Below are 18,109 nucleotides of genomic sequence, written 5' to 3'. Positions count from 1 at the left end.
TATTTTATAATTAGGTAATTATAATGATTAGGTACTTAGTCTGTGAACTGTTGAAGAACTGATTGATATACTTTTCGTTGAGTATTGATTTGGTACTTTTTCATGCAAAGGTGATACTTGATGCTTTATCTATATTCTCTGGAGGTGTCAGATACCACCAGGAAGCGTATGGAGCAGAAGACAAGGATCTGAAGACATCCCACTTGAAGATTGGGTTCCTCAGTATGTATTTACGTTAGTTATCTCGTATTCCGGGAAACCACCATCCGGACTCCGAGAGTCCGTGGAGGATTTCAATACATTTATATAGCTTGTAGACTTTTATTACTTTTTGTTTGGGGAAATCCATTTATTCTTATTGGCATTTTTAGACTCCGCAATCCGATTCAAACAGTGTCTAATTGAATCTGATACCGCTCAGACGTATAAAAAAGAAGAAGAATATTTCAAGGTTATAATAAGTATGTTGGATACAAATAATCAATTGTAAAAAACAAAATGTTGTTTTGAGGTTATGTTAGTTAAATTTGACATTTACGCTGTCGTATGTCAAATATTGATATAAATTGAAAACCGATATGTCTAGGTTGAGAAAAGAGAAGCGTTGCTTTTGTGATGCAACTAAACCGGGTCCTTTGAGTTATAAACGCAAAATTATGGAAAATTTGAGAAATGAGACACCCGCTACGGATAGTAATACCGATTGTAGTAGCGTCCCAACGAGTTCGAGCGCTCGAGATATTCAGAATCATTATTATACAATTTCTTAAACTATTATGATTATTTGTATTTACTACCAACTCCGGAAGTTTCTTTTCAAGCCATTTTCAAGGTAAGTTCATCCTCAAACTTACTCTTATTCACCAATACTTCCCATTTGTACCTATCCATAGTTATTAACCCTTAGTTTTTCATCACTTTTCTTTCCGAATCAATCTTCTCACCATCTTATATCTTTGGATCATTATTCTCGATCATCCAACTTTTATTTTCATTGTTCCTTTCTAAAATGTAACATAAACTTTTGACTTTAAACAACCCTTCAAAAAAAATTCACAGCAATTAAATTTGGTGACATAACCTATTTCGTATTTTCCAAAATTTTAAAAAAACAGACTAAAAAATTATTTTTCTTATGGATGTTTGGTACAATGAACTCTAGTTGTAGAAAAATCTGCGGGACTTTGAGCCGTAAGGGATTTTAAATTATTATAACTGTGTTAACGAGGGAAACTATTAGCTTTTGTATGCACAACTCTGCGCGCGATTTCCCAGGTTGTTGTGTCTGAAATATACGTGACCACAAAACTGAACTCTTAGTATTTAAAGCCTCATGATATTTCTGACAATTCCGGTATTAAGTTTAATCAAAGATTCCATCGGACGAAGAATAAAAATTAATTAAATTTTGAGTTTTGGACTGGTATTCGTTTGAACGTAATTGCATCCCAAAAGCCGTTGGGTTATAAAACGACGACGCGCAGTCTTTACCATTTTTAAATTACCCAATCAAAAAAGAAGAATTAAATAATTGACGCTTCTGGAACAGAAAGGATTTTCAAATTTCAAAAATGTTCATTTGTAGATTATTTAAACCTACGAACTTTTGATTTGAGCTTAACTCAATAATTAAATTACCGCGCGTTGTTCAACACGGTCCATTTTGATACTGCATTCGAGCTTATGACGTTATTAATCTTTATTTTTGATAATGAGGACAGTTGAGCTTTTGAACTGAACATTTTATCTCGAAATAATGCTTGAAATTGGACTTTTAATTAATAAGAGTGAATCCAAAAGAGCTGATATCAGATCTCATCCTTCCAGAAAGTTTTCTCAAACACATCTTCGTGTACCATGTGAGTTTTTCCAAAAATAAATACAATAAACGGCTATAAAAGCTTGTTGTTTGGATTGTCTACCTCAAGTTGCCTAATCTATAATTAACTTGTTTCATGATAAAAAATATTACTAAGGAGCTTTTATATTTTTTCTGGGAATTGTGATCAAATAACTTATAAATCGTGCGAAAAAGAATTAAATAAAAAAAACTGGGTTTTGAATTTATAAAACAACTTGTCCAGGTAAACATCGAAATACTTAATTTTCAGGATCAGTTGATTATTCAAAAATATGAATAAAGTTACAATTGATTTTTTAAAAATTAGTTAGAGAAAACTTTGTAAGTAAATAAATGATATATTATTGGAATGAATTTCACATTTAACGAATAGCAAATCGTTAAGCAGAAAAAGCGGGCATTTCATTTCGCTAAAGCATCCCCAAAGAATATCGAGTTTGTGTGTGTTTTTGCCCGTTTTCCAAGGATAAATTCGAAAGAGAATTTTCTCATGTTTCAATACGAAATTACTTGTAATGCAAATTCAGATTTATTATAAAATTTCGTTTCTATATACGTGTATTATAACAAATTTTAATCTCAAGACTTCCTCGAAGCATCTTATTGTTTCCCATATGAGATTTTACGATGGGTCAGGTATAGGCCCAGACTTGGACCAAGTGTCCTAAACTTGGTGGGACTGTGATTCAAACCTGGTTGGGCCTAAGTATAACTATCATTTATGTGTCCCAATAAAGTTGAGCTAAAGTATAACTATCATTTATGTAAACCAATAAAGTTGGGCTAAAGTATAACTATCATTTATGTGTCCCAATGAAGTTGGGCTAAAGTATAACTATCATTTATGTATCCCAATAAAGTTGGGCTAAAGTATAACTATCATTTATTCATCCCAATAAAGTTGCTCTAACGTTTTTAATAAAGTTTTTTTTGAGAGTTATTCACTACATAATTATTCATAACATATTGTGGTGTTTTATTCTAATATGATTGGAGGATTTTAGTGGGAAGTATGGAACACCCAAAATGTTTCATTTTCATTGGTTGTTGTTGATTTATCTATGTCAAACGAGTTCAGCATACTTTCGTCCTTTTTTTATTTTGTTTAACTTTTTTTACTTCTTTTTTATTTACTTAATGAGTCTTTCTCGCGCGTTTTCAGTTTGTGGTTTAACGAAATGGGTCATGTGGATATTTTTTTATTGCAATTCCAACTAAACACTCTCCCAGTTCTACCATAAGATTACTTAGTTTAGGAGTTATTCCCGACGTCGTTTAAGGGGATCATCGTCAGAAAATAACTTTTTTGTCGATGTGATTACGAAAGTAAATATATTGTACGAAAGGAATTTATATAAAACGACGATTGTTATAATGATAATCCACTGAAATGTTTACCTTCAGTTTTTTAGACGACAACATGGTTATATAAACGCGAATCAATCAGTGTATTTGTGAATGTTGTGGATTTAACTGAGGAAGATGTACAAATGCTTTTTCAAGATCAAAAATCGATAGTTATTCTACGAGATCAAAAATCGATCAACTTTATTGAACAAAATTCCCACCTAGACCAGTTTTTCCAAGACTTATGCGACAGGTAGAGGCTAGGGGATTACGATTAATGAGGAAGTGCAATTCCGAGGAATCAGCTACCAAGGCACGTCTTTCCCGAACAGAAGATCAAAAGGGATTCATCTTTTTCTTCTCGCATTTCACTTAAGTAAACAGTTTTATTTAGAACATGGTCCTGTTTTGTAGTTAAATTTTCCATTCCATCGACGTAGAGGTGGTTTTCCTTTGGTTTTTTAACGATTTTGATAGATTCTTCTTTGAAACCAATTGGTGAGTCGAAAAATAGACTTTCGTCTTAAGAGACTTTCTGTTTCAATTAAAAACCAAAATTTGTTGGTACAAACTTCATTTTTCCAAAAAAAGATGAGATTCGTCTTTAGAAACTTTGTTTTTTAAAAAGCAAACCAAAATTTGACTTCGGGAATTGCCAATTCGATAAAAAACAAAATTTGTCTTTAGAAACTTTGTTTTTCGAAAACAAAAATATATTGTAACAAGAGACTTTCTTTTGCAATTAGAAACCAAATTTTGTTTGTAGAAACTTTATGTTTCAAAACAAACCAAAATTGGTCTTCAGAAACTTTGTTTTTCGAAAATAAACCGACATTTGTTTCTCAGAACTGTCGTATTCGAAATAACAAACGAAATTTGTTTATAGAAACCGTTTTTTCTAAAAAGAAATTGTCAATTATCATAAAAAAATATTGGTGGATTTCTAGGAACCAGAAATAAGTGGACTTAGGGAGAGATACATTACCTATAAGGAAAATAAGATCCGAGATTATTTTATATATCAAACAATACATGTGAACGTCCATTTGCAAAATAAAATAATTTCGACTATCAAATCAACAATAATTGTATTCAATGATCTAATTTAATGAACAGTTACAACAAAATTTCTCTGTAACACCGTTTATAAACTCGACGAGGAGGTTCACCTTTTGTTTTCCATTTCCAACTTATTTCCCTCCACGCTTTTATTTATTTGGGAGGAGGAATTAATAAAAAAGTATACAATGTATAGTTTTACTCGCCGTTAGAACTTCATGTACGTCCTGGAAAAAAAAGCGAGATATGAAATATACCCCCCCCCCCCCAAAAATACGTTGCGTAAAACATTCCGAATAAATAATTTCTCAACGAGGTCGTTTTAGAGAAATTTTCAATGGAGTGGGTGCTCCCACAAGTACCTAGCCTGACCTAGAGGTAGCGGTAGTTATTTGAAAAATATTAGAAAGTACACAATCTATACAAAACTTTTATTTGAAAGGCATTAGCCCAAATAATATGGAAGCTGAACTGAATTCTAAGCAGGGCGAGATTGCTAGTTCGTTATAAACAGTAAAATATTGTGTAGCAAAGTTTAGACGAGATTTATTAATGCCATATTACAACTGTCAATCCGTCACTGTCTATTCCTTATATTTTAAGCCACTTTTTTGGACATTCGAATTTCATTGTGTAATGAAACGCTTTGGGATATCTTGACAATCACAACGATTACCACTCGAATAATCGATTTTTAGCCAATTACGTTTCTCAATTTGTAAAACTGAATGAATTATTATGTTTTAATATTTGTTGTATAAAATTTAATAATCAAACTTTCTATTGGATATTGTTTGTTTTACTACGAATTCGTGATGTTTTCTTATGACTTTTTGAAATTTAAAATACCCGTTTTTGACTAGCAGACATCACAACATATCCTGCAATTTCGGTTTTTATTCATTACATACTGTTTATACGAAATGTACAAGTTTATTTTGATATACAGCGTACTGCAAGGGAATTATTTATAAAAAGCAGTGGCTATATAACCAAACAGACTGAATACAATGTTCACGCCGATATAGATTGACGCGCGTTTCGATAACCAAGTTATATCATCTTCAGAAACTGAAGATAAACTGTTTATTCTAAGAGCATTAAGGCCCTCGAAACCTCCTGCATAGATATCTGATTTTTCGAAAGCTTTGTCTGACTTTTGTAGAAGTTTATTTAATTTCTTATTTTTTAGACGTCTTAATATGTTCATACTTCTAAATTTTCTTGATTTTTGGAGTCTTTGGTTTTAAAAAATGTCAAATTTTTATTTGTATTTCAAAATTAAATTGAAATAATGTCGAAAAATAAACAAAAATCATACTATATATGTAGTTAGTAATAAAAATTTTATAAAAGGACATCTAAGAACGTACAAAAATATACAAAAACAAAAATAATAGTAACGTGTAAGTCTTACGTTACACAAAGTCAAAGAAAAATATTTAACAGTGTAAAATTTATTTAAAAAAATGGTAGTTTCGTTGTTGTTGTGTTCCAACCTAAAATTCATCACCTTGTATACGTTGAAAAAGATAAAAAAATCAGTAACAATGGCTCATAATGGATAGAACAAATTTTTAGAAAAATATAGAAAACCAAACACGTTTATCGGTTAAGTAATCAAGCCCCGATTCACATCAATTTGCTTTTTTTATGATGCACGCTTTATTGCATTTATTTTCTACGACACTTTTTCAATTAGAGTTGGTTGGTTCGTGTTTATGTATCCATCTTTTAATAATTCGGTGATGAAACCCAATCTCGAGGACGTTGTTATGAACCCACGTTTCATCTATAACATATAAACCGGTTCTATTTCTGTAAACCATTGTTAAACGCTCGATGGAAACATCTTCGCGTCGATGGTTTTGTTTCGATGTGCGCAAACGCGGCATCCATATTGTACACTTTCTAATTTGATCGATTTTTCATCAAATTGCTCTTTTATTAGGTTAAGTTGAATGAAATTCATATTATTCATCATATCTCGTATACGAGTGAAAATTTTTTAAATCTGTTGATTTCATTTTAGATTTTAAACCACGCATAACATTTTATCAAGAATAATTTTTTTTCGTAATAACAACAATAAAAAAGATAGAGTGAGTAATTTAATTTGTTACATGGTTCGCAGTGTACTTTTAGTGTACTTTTATATAAAACATGGAAATTCGTAATAAAAGTTGCAGACGGTGGAAGAATGAAGCTGTTAAAGTAACGGCGATGTTCCGAAACTATAATTTTGTATAATGTTCAAAAAAAAACAACTTATATATATTTAAATAAATTTATTCATTCAATTTAACAAATTAAAGTTATTTATTTGAAAAAATGATTATTAATAATAACAGTATGAGCTCTAATAGTAACTATTCTAACAGCATCTACATTTTCGGAATCATCGTCTGGTTTTCCTTCACGATTAGAAGTATCGACTGCATCTTCATCGAAAGCTACTTCTAGTTGAGGTACTGTCATATCTTCGTTATCCTTTTCAATAATAGTACCCAGTTTGAGATCTTCTTGTTTATAACTAAAAGGTTTGCTTAACATGATAGGTACATTCAGATCTCCAACGCTTCTTTCAACTGGACTCACGAATCTAACGGTTTTCTTCGATTTAGCTATTATCGGTTTATCGATGTCGGTCAACGTGGAATTCGCCGATTGATTCTTCTTTATGGATTTAGCGAAATTACTATAATGTGAAGGTAATTTACGGATTACGCACGATTTACTTTTAGTTATAACGATCGAATCGTTGGTATTAAGACTTTTTCTACGTAAAGAATGTCTTGGTGGTACTCGCGGTAATTTCTCCAAAAGTACTACGGGGAATGTACATTCCGTTTGCGTGGAAGTATCGCTGGCTCTTCTTCTCAATATATTCATGTTCACTATTATAGTAAACGAATCAGAAATTATGACAGGTATCAAAACAGATCTGTCAATTTTTATATATAAAGTGTCAATTATTGTTCTAGAATTAGATATATTATTAGATATATGTGTTTTTTTTACGTAAAAAGCAAACACAAATTTCGATTAAATTTTGAATTTATGTGAAAAAAATTTTAAAATAAAAGTTGTTGATCTATTAATTTTTTACAACTTTGTTTAACATCTATAAGACTGCCAGAAATCGAGATAAACCGTTTTTCATCGAACTATTATTTTTTTAGTTTCAAAAGTTATCAACCAAGATTTATGAGCTGATGAATTGTAATCTTTTAATACGAGGGCGGTTCGAATATAAGGTAATAACCTTCACTGGTTACATATTTTTGGGATTTCTCCAGAAGGTTTTTGATCCTTGGATAACTCGGACAAACTCCTCCATCAAGCTTCAACTTCTTCGAGAGCTCTTAAGACTGGATTCGGAGAGACGTCAGTGATTCTAAAACTACTGAGAATATCGACAATACTCCATCTATTAGTATAACAACCAATAATATGAGTAGTTCAATTGATTGTTCGCCAAATTGGACATTGATCGCTGTTTCTTCACAATTGCAACCAGATTTTGTGAAATTAGGATAAACAATTGAATTATCTATGGAAACTCTAGTTAGAATTACACTTTAATTAGATAATGTTCGCCAAAAGCTCCGGGATTAGAATGTTTTATGACTTGTTGAATAACCGTCGATCAGATCCGGGTATTTAAATTTCTATAGATAGTGAATATTCATATCATTATATTTTTAATTTGGATTGTAAATAAAGTGAATTTGACTCATATTTTGGATTGACTGATGTCTTATACCTTGTTATTTTCAAACTAAAACTATTTAGATGATGTTTATGTTTGCCATTGAATAGGAGAATTTTTCAGAAAATGGGAAAGTTTTGAAATTAAGAAAAGTTACTTCACACACTGACGCCAAATATCCATAGGCTTCTACAAGATATTTGCCAACAAAAAAAATCTTCATGAGGAATTATGATGAAAATCGAATATGGAATTATTTTGTTTTCGATGTAATTATTCAGAGAAGAATCTTGAGTTCTGTTGGTTTTTATTGGAAACTTTTTGGTGTGAAAACTCTCTAATTGCCGTGGTTAAGAGACGCCGCGTTTTGGGTATAACTTAGGTAAATAGTCAGACCGAAAATTACGAAGTTTAAAGAAAGGAGAAAGGAGGCTTCTACAAGATTTTTGCCAACAAAAACGAATCGAAAAGAGTCTACGAGTTTTTCACAATAATGGCAGATGAAAATAAGTGGAATAATTAAGAAAGTCCAAACCAGAATTTCCAAGATTTAACCTCTTGCAGTATAGAGCAACTGTTCATATATCCGATTGAATTGAGCCAGGTAAATATAGTTCAAAGACTCTGTGTAAAACAAGGTGTATAGAAATGCTCGAAGCCGTGTTGACCTTAATGAAACAACTTCCTGCACTCCCCGCTCTTCTAGAAGCTCTTGATAGTTTTTACGGAAGGTAGAGGAATTAATGAATGTGCTATCCTGCACTCTATTCTGTCGTAAGAGTTTTCATTCAGTGTCTTAATTCTGTCTGAGAAACTTGGAATAACTTTACCTTCAACTCCAAGCAGAGTACATGGATGTGCACATAGCTTCTCAACTCAGATACAGAAAATTCAGGAAAAACGAGTCAACATTTGTCCATACTTTTATCCGTTACATCTACAATTTTTCTTGAAATAGGGTGTCTAGTAAAAATTGAAAGTCAAGGACTAGTCTCCCGATTTTTCCAGGTTGGTTATCATATTTTCCCAGTCGTAATTTCGTCAATATACTATCACCCTTCTATTATGATGATGATTAATTTTAGAAAATACAAGTATAATACAACAACCAAATTTTTTTAGTTTAAGTAATTCTTCACTAACTGCTGTTTTTGAGAGTCTCCAAAAATTTCTATTCTTTTTAAGATACGCAACAATATTGTACCCTAATTGTGGCGGAAAAAAATGTTGAGAACCTTTGATTTGTGCATCGAAATAACGCGAAAAAAATTGTTATTGAAAAATAAATAAAATTGATTGGCTTGGACATAGGAAAAATTATCGGCTTGACAGATGAATGAATTTAATCATATTTATGAAATTTTTGTGCCAAATGAAATAGGGCATCAAATTGACGGTCAACGTGTTAATCATGGAATTACTCATATTTATGACGCTTTAAGACAATATAATTGAATTTTTTTTTTGGAAATTCAAGGAAAAGGCATGAAAATGATAAAATTTGGCATAAATGATGATTTGCATAAAACTAATGAAAAAATAGGATTTTCCAACAAACTTTATTGAGAAAATTAAGAAATTGTTATCAAAAATTAGAACGGTAATTTGCATTCCGACAGAAAATTCCTTTAAAAATCACGACATCGCCATTCAAAAGTATCTTTCTGCTGTTCTCCTTATACTTCGTCCACGTTCTCTTCTTTATCCTCCTCTATTTCTTGCTTCTCCTCTTCTTCTTGTTCTTCGTAGTCTTCGTTTGATTGTAACAGTGACAAATTGACAAGTATAAAAGAAACATTAAGAAAACGAATGGCAATACCAATACTGACCACTCCACATCAGATAATACTTCGAATGGCTAATGAAAATGCTTATAGAAAACAAAATGGTTAAAGTGAATCGAATAATAGAGGTAAATATTTAAATACAATAAATATATGTAAAAACTTATGGTATACATGTTGATTGGTTGATTGTACAAAGAATCGACACTGAGGACATACACACAGTTGCCCAAAATTTGTTAAATGAAAATATCACGAAAGTAAAAGAAGATAAGAGAATACTTACATCGAGAAATCCAAGACATGTACTACTACTTTTACCACACTTACTATTACACTGTCTGACGCCTGTTTCGATGTTCTCCGTTAGTCTCTATTGTTTTGTACAAAACAAAAAAATATTACCGAGTATAATTTGGTTTAAGATCGTCAGTTGATTGAATTAGTAAATTCACTAAAGGCATTGAACAAAATATGTAATTTGATCCATTTGGACTATTTCTTGAAAGAAAGACTATCATTACTCAGATTCAATTAGAACAACTTCCTAATTCAGTGGTAAGTTCAATAATTACTCATCTTGTACTGGATAGTGTGGACAATATAAATTTTGGTATGTCTTAAATAAATCGAGTAGATAAACTCAAATATTTGAGATCCCTTAAATCCTTTTCGTAGAATATATGTATTGTTTTAAATTTTGTTTCCGCTCTAACTCCTTCATTATCTCGAAGTCGAACACCATTACTAACTAATTAAACCATACGATAGGATCGGGAAATATAAAAGGCTTTTCTTGGGTGATGGGATGGTTAAAAATTTTTTAAGAATTTAAATTTTAAAAATCTGTCCCCACTTTCATGAATAAATTCAAGGCATTTTTTTTGTAAATTAGTTTTTCCTTGTCCTTGCAAAATGAAGTACCCAATAAGTCCCTTGAGTCGGGTAATTCATCAGTATTCATGTTTCCTTCCTGTTTTTATTTTTTATTGGAACCTCAATATCAGTGACATTATTAGAACATTTCTCTTATTTGTTATAAGAGAGACTCACTCTTGGAAACACTTAAAGTTCCAGATGAGTGTAATAATTCAATTTATGAAAATTTAGATGAAGCGGATCTTTCAGACTGATGTAAAATACAGAATATGCAATTAATATGCATATTGATGAGTATGATTTACACAAGCTAAATGCTTTTAACCTTAAATAAGGCGCGCGGATATTTCTAACGTATTTGGTCGCGTTGTATATAGCAGATACATATATCAAATAAATTCTTTTTTGTTATTATTATTTTTAATATATTAATACAGCAAATTTTATATGAATACTTCTTTCCTCCGCTTTCAATTTAACATTTTTGTAAGTAAAAAAAATAATTATTTTATATGTAAAATGTGTAAAATTTTAATAAGGTTATCGCCAGAACTAGGTTTAAAGTTACATTATTTATTCAAAATATTTTACAAACTTCAATTTCTTTATTATAACATTTATTACAAATCATATTTGTATGAAGTTTTATACATAAATGATTTCCACATTTTTTACAACAATATGCAGACACTGACGTTTTCTTATTTTCTACATAGCATGGTTCGCATCGCTTTCTTTTACTTGGTCTAGATGTTGCCTCTTGAACTTCTTGTTGTGCTTCCAAGGTTTTGTAATTTTTGAGCAAAACTTTGGTTTGTCGTGGAAGAATTTTTATTTGGGCCCTCACTTTTAGTGGTTCGTCTAGCAAGGCTAGTACTAATTTTTTCAAATATTCTCTTCTTGTGACAAACGTATTTTTGTTTCCAAGAAATATCACCCGCGAGTTGATTCCAGCTACGTTCAGTAAATGGTAAAAAATTACCATAGACCACCTCTTAGTTGATCTAGGAACATTATAAGTAGCGCGAAGCTTGTCGACCACATCAACGCCGGATTTTGTGTTGTTATAAAATGATATTATTTCTGGCTTTTTTGAAGCATCTTCTTCCACTTCGTTCGACGCCACATGCATACTGGAAATAAGGACTACGGTTTTTCCTTTTTTCGGGACATATGAATATACCGTTTTATTTTTTGTATATCCAAATAAACACTTAAAAACAATAAAATTTATGTTTGAATAATTACAAAACGTCGAAATGAACGAGAACTTATCCCAACTAAATCTGAATATAAACTGCCGCTTTTGGTCGCGCTGTATCTAGCAGGTACAAATCCGGCGGTCGGACGGGTTTAGGGTGTACAGGGGTTGTAAAAGTAAAATCAACCGATTGTACTTCTAGGAAAGGCTTCGAGATACATCTGCCGAGAACTACTGCAAATCTCCATTTTCTAGAGCTATTACATAAATAAATATTTAGCAAAAAGTTAGCCGTGTATCTCGTAGATACACGCGCGACTAATGGAAGGTTAAGAGGTTGACAATATCTAATACTAATGAATCACCTCTTCTCAAATAGTACTTACAAAGCCAGATCGATAAGTCCATCACTTTTTGAATTTAATTTCCAACCTGCCAACTGAATCGGCAACACTGCACATGTCAAAATGCAGTGTTTTTTTATTACTATATTTATACACCAAAAAATTGCTAACAATAATTTATTCAAACTGCTTAAGTTATTTAAACAACTTTTTTATAAACACTAAATATATTGGTTAAATCTGAATTAACTATCTGTCAAAAAAAAACTCGGGTGAAGAACAGCAAAGGCACGGAGGTAAACGTATCAATAGTTTTGGAGCTCAACAAGATTTGAAATTTTTATAAAAAAATTCATGTATTTCTTATATGAATGAATATTCTACATAACTTCAATTTCAAACACATATATAAACATTTTTCATCAAAACAATTAAGATTTTTACTTCACCAAAGGGTTTGTGATAACCTTTTCAGAATGTAAATAAATGATTATGTTAATGTAAAACGGTCGGTTAAACTTACATTCTGGTCCACATTTCTTAGAAGCCGTTTTAAGCATTCTCCAAAGCGACCATAGCATATTAAATTCAAGCAGTCACAAAGATCCATTTCTGATTTACTTTCATAAGATGTGGACGGCATTGCTGCGTCAAACGGGATTGATGTTCTTCATGGAAGAATATCGTTATTTTTTTGCAAATTGTACACTAGTGTCTCTGGATGGCGATAGACATGCGGAGCCGTGTCGAAATGGTTTTTTTCATTTATTTCAATCGGTGTCATACTGATTCGATGTCAGTTTGCGGTTTTGCTGTAAGTGAATATTGATATATTTTTGAGGACAAATCACACTTTCTTCTTTTTTGGACGGCTAACGTTTTCATTCAAGTGCTCTGACTCCACTGGATATTGACGGTATTGCGGAATTATACCGTCATTTGATGTCAGAGTTTTGAACTTAATATACCTATACATACTTGTGTATTTAAAAATACTCACGTACACACCACAACGTTTTATGTATGATGAATATGATTTAAACAAGTTAAATGCTTTTAAGATAATTGTTTAGGTGTCGGTGTTTGTTCTTTTCTTCTTTTATTATAATAATAATGATACACTATTGTATTTCGTAAACGCACAACTTTAATTACTTATATTATCCCTGCATCTCATATATTGATATTGAATTATTATACATTAAACGAATTTTTATAAATTTTACGTCTGTTACTCTTGTAGTGTGTATCTTGAATGCCCTGGGTTTTTGCTGTCTCTCTTCTGGGCACTCGTGGTCGCAGCGTTGCCAGGTTTAGCTTCCATATAAAATTTAGAAGTCGTAACATACCCGCGGCCTTAAAAGCACCAGCTTTTAACAGAGTATATAACAGTTACTTAAACTTAAGCACACACGTTTATTTTTTTTACTGCAAAGGGCACAGTTTGGAAAAATCTCTGATGACAGTTTCATTGTTGGTGAGAATTTCTGCAGCTCGCGAGATATTGTCACTACCCCGGAATAATTTTGTTACGCGCCCCAATTTCCAGTTAAGAGGTGGAAGTTTGTCATCCTTTATAAGTACCAATATACCTTCAGCCAACTCTCCATGGTTCGTCTTCCATTTAGATCGTTGCTGAAGTTCGGAAATGTATTCCTTATACCATCTCGTCCAGAAGTGTTGCCGAGCATTTTCGATTTTTTGGTATCTGGATAACCTGCTTTCCTTTTCTAAAATCATAACTGGCTCCAGAATTGAAGTTAGTGGACGATCAATGATGAAGTGAGCTGGTGTTAAAGGCGAAGGATCTAAAGGGTTAGTAGATAGAGGACAAAGAGGACGGGTGTTTAATATGGCCTCTATCTGACAGAGCACAGTCGTGAACTCTTCAACAGTAAAGTTAGATTTACCAGAAACACGTTTCAAGTGATATTGCATTGCCTTAACCCCAGCCTCCCATAATCCACCAAAATGTGGAGCTTGGACTGGATTAAAGTTCCAGCGTATGCCTTGATTGTTCATAGAATCACTAATTAAACATTCATTTTGAGTGAGAAAATCATACAGTGCTTTCAAGTTTCTATTTGCACTAATAAAATTTGTACCGTGGTCTGAATAAATTTGAGATGGTTTTCCACGTCGACTGATAAAGCGTTTCAGAGCCAAAAGGAAATCTTCAGTTGAAAGACTACTTACAAACTCAAGATGAATGGACTTTGTAGCCAAGCATATGAACAGACAAACATAACCTTTCATGATTTTTGAGCCACGTCCCCTTTTATTAAGTACATGAAAAGGTCCGGCATAATATGTACCTGTGATTTGAAAGGGGAAACCAGATAAAAGTCTATCACTTGGTAAATTTCCCATAATAGGTTGGACTGATTTTGGTTTTAATCTATAACATTGTATACATTTATGAACAATAGATCTAGCTTGGTTGCGAGCGGCAACTGGCCAATACGTTTCTCGTATATTATATAATAATTGTAATGGTCCTGCATGTAATAAGTTTTTATGCTCTTGTTCAAAAAGAAGTTTCGTGAAATGGTGTTTCGACGACAAAATCATTGGATGTTTTTTATTGAAATGAAAATTTGAATTCTGCAAACGACCTCCAACTCTAAGTATACCACTCGTGTCCATAAACGGGTTTAAAGATAAAAGTTTACTTTTTTGTCAATTTCATTCCCAGCTTTTAAATCATTTTACTCCTTATTGAACGAAGATATTTGGGATAGTTTTACAAGCAACTTCAAAGAGTTATCTAATTCTGTTGTTGTAAAAACACCAAACGATCGATTTTCTTTATTACTTGAGCAATTTTTTATAAATCTTAAAATGAAAGCCATGCACCTCCTCAATCGATTCAAATTACAAAAACCTTTCGAATGGAAATTTAAATTCAGACACCGCTACCAACGTAGTTTTTATTTCTGGAAGGGGAATAGACGTTTTGTTGTCTTTTGGCCAAAGGTCAGGGCTCTCTTGGAGCCAATATGGACCCTGCCACCATATATTTGAATTATTCAAACTACTAGGATAAGAACCTCTTGATAAAATGTCTGCAGGATTTTCTAAACTTGGAACATATCGCCATGAACTGATATCAGTTAACTCCTGTATTTCAGCAATTCGATTACGAACGAATGGTTTTAACAAATGAACTGGAGTTTTAATCCAACCCAACACTATTGTGGAGTCAGACCATAATGTTACAGAATTGAAATCAAGCCTCAAAGAAGTAGTAACCTTATTAACAAGGTTGGCCAGAAGATGGGCTGCACATAATTCTAACCGAGGGACTGAAAGTGATTTAATTGGCGCAACCTTAGCTTTAGAGATAAAGAAATGACAAAATGTTTCACCATAGAATTCCATGGTGCGGTAAATAATAGGCATCCTCATGATTTACTTCAGATACCTCTCCTATGTTTTGCATATGATTGAGCTTTTCATATTCGAGGATAAAATTATTGTACATTCTTGAGAATTGGTATTTTTTTGAGAATTTTTGCTCAAGCGATTCACCTAATATTTTTGGACTTGCTTTCAATGGAATCGATACAACAAAACGACCTTCTTGAGTTCTTGTTGTTGTGTCTTTAAAATGAGTTTCACAGTCCATTTCCTCTTTGGACCAAGGACTGGCAGTTTTAACACTTTCTATTTCAAAGAATTTCAAAGAAAAACTGGTCTTGGATATATAAATCACCTTCATTTTTAATCAAATTACAAACTATATTATTAGAAATTTTAAAGCCTTGTATTTTACCTGTAAAACAGGACCATTTGTATTTAACTTCAATTGGTTTGGACATAAAACATTCCAAAAAATATCAGCACCTATCAGCATCTCGATTGGTCCGGGCTTATGGAAGTTTTTATGTTGAGATTTAAATTTTAAACAACATTTATATTTCACATTAGAGACGGCACTAGTCAAACCAGAAACAGCGAAATTTATTGTTTGCTTTGGAATATTTAGTTTTGAGTGAAGAGACTCAGTTATAAAGGAAGACATTGATCCTGAATCTAGAATATGTCGAACAGGTACGTAAGCACCATAACTGTTTAAAACATCTACTAACAGATAACAGAATTTGAAAATGTTCCGAACTTGTAGTTAGGGAAACATTTTCTTGATTTATATTTTGATTTGCTTGATTTTTGTTTTCTATGTGTAAAAGAGTATTGTGTTTACCCTTACATGTTTTACATGAAGCATACAATTTGCATTGGTTGGTTTTGTGGCCACTTCGAAGACAGTTTAAGCATAACTTTAGTCTTTTGGCTTGTTCCATGCGATTTAGCACAGACATTGCCTTGAATTTGTCGCACATAAACACTCTGTGATCGCCACTGCATATGGCACACTTGAAACCTTGAAAAGAGGTTTTGTTTTCATGTGAATTATTTTCTGAATCGGCAGAAAGTAAGCCCCTGGTTTTCCCTGACTTGGATCCCTGTTCAAGTTTGTTCAACTCTAATCGCTCTAGCAAATCTGATCTACTTCTTAAAAATTCATACATATCCTCAAGAGAAGGCAAATCTTTTTTGGACTTGTATTCCTCCCATTTACTAACAGATCCATCGTCCAAACTTTTAGCCATTAAATGTAAAATTAGAATATCTCACTGATCTGTGGGAAGTTTAAGAAGAAGTAGTTTACAATGAATTGATGAAGAATGTTGCCAGTGAGTTGATATTCATTATTTTCATTACTAAAGTGGAGTTTATTACTTCATTCTATTATAATCCTTTTTTTTTCGTGTTTAAAACTTATCGGATTGATTCCTTAACATATATAGCTGTCATAAAAACTCCCGATCTCTTTTTTTATATTGCTGACTTGCTGTACTATTATGACAAAAACTTTTTATAAATTACTGATATCCAACCCAATTTTACTTAGAAAATTTTTGAATTGCTAATCAAGATATTTTCTAAAACGACTCATTTCTTCAATAATTCACTTTATTTTCTTCAATTTTCCTGATTTTCATGTCTCTTCTTATTTTAACTTATGCAAGAAGTTATAACTTCATAACTTTCTCAGTATTTAATGTATCTTAAATATTCATATTATTACAATTCATGTGTTTAAATAAAAGTAAAGGTGATAGGAAGCTTTTGTTTTTTTATAAACATCGCTAGAGTATAGATTTTCTAACGATATATAATTTGTTTCGATATCTTTTTGTTAACCACAGTTGTAATTGGACCATTTTGACGAAATTCCAAGTTGCATGATTTGCGAAATTTATCAGTGCAAAGGTGGAAACAATGTAACGGCTTTTTGTGATGGTTATTGAGCAGCTAGATTTTTTTTCATTCTCGCTCAAACATAATAGCTATGAAAGTTAAATTGACAACCCAAATTTTAAGTACAACAGATGTTCTTTATTTATCGAGAACAGATATTAATACATATTTCCATAATGCAGGTGCTACAGCTGTATTTCCTCTAATTTTAATTGATTTATTATTCTTAAATCTCGTGATAGATTGGCAAAATATTTTAAAAACCACTTAGCTCAACAACAAAATATTTAATTGCATCAATTTATTATTTTCAAAACTACCTTAAATAACATATTTCGAAATATTTGTAGTAATGTGAAGAGCCATGATGAGGAAAATGATGCTGAAAAGAAGTAAGAATGCTTATAGTTTGAAACGTAAATGAGCATAATTTCTTTCTGGACTTGAATGGTACAATCATACATAATTTCGAATTGTATAAGTATGAGGAAGAATTGGAAAATGGAGCCGTAGATACCTTCAAATGGTTGATAGGATTGCATAGTGACAAATTGGGAAGTGTCAAATAAGCATTAAGAAAACGAATGGCAATATCAATACTGACAATTCCAAATCAGATAATACTTCGAATGGCTAATGAAGATGATAATAGAAAAC

The 18,109-nt window shown here is 31.9% G+C and overlaps 1 protein-coding gene across 1 annotated transcript; it reads right to left on the bottom strand.

The window, feature by feature from the left end:
* Positions 1-13,612: 13,612 nt before the first annotated feature.
* On the bottom strand, positions 13,613-14,758 carry LOC130451906 (uncharacterized). Its single transcript, XM_056791258.1, has one exon. The coding sequence runs from the start codon at positions 14,756-14,758 to the stop codon at positions 13,613-13,615; it is 1,146 nt and encodes a 381-aa protein (XP_056647236.1).
* Between the last annotated feature and the right edge of the window lie 3,351 nt (positions 14,759-18,109).

This window comes from Diorhabda sublineata, chromosome Y (genome assembly GCF_026230105.1).
Source record: "Diorhabda sublineata isolate icDioSubl1.1 chromosome Y, icDioSubl1.1, whole genome shotgun sequence".
Classification (NCBI taxonomy): domain Eukaryota; kingdom Metazoa; phylum Arthropoda; class Insecta; order Coleoptera; family Chrysomelidae; genus Diorhabda; species Diorhabda sublineata.
Note: the sequence above shows the minus strand (reverse complement) of the source record. Positions and strands in the feature narration are given on the sequence as shown.

What these genes read in the sequence shown, in the direction of transcription:
- LOC130451906 (XM_056791258.1), bottom strand. Translation starts at nt 14,758, where the DNA reads ATGATTTTGTCGTCGAAACACCATTTCACGAAACTTCTTTTTGAACAA.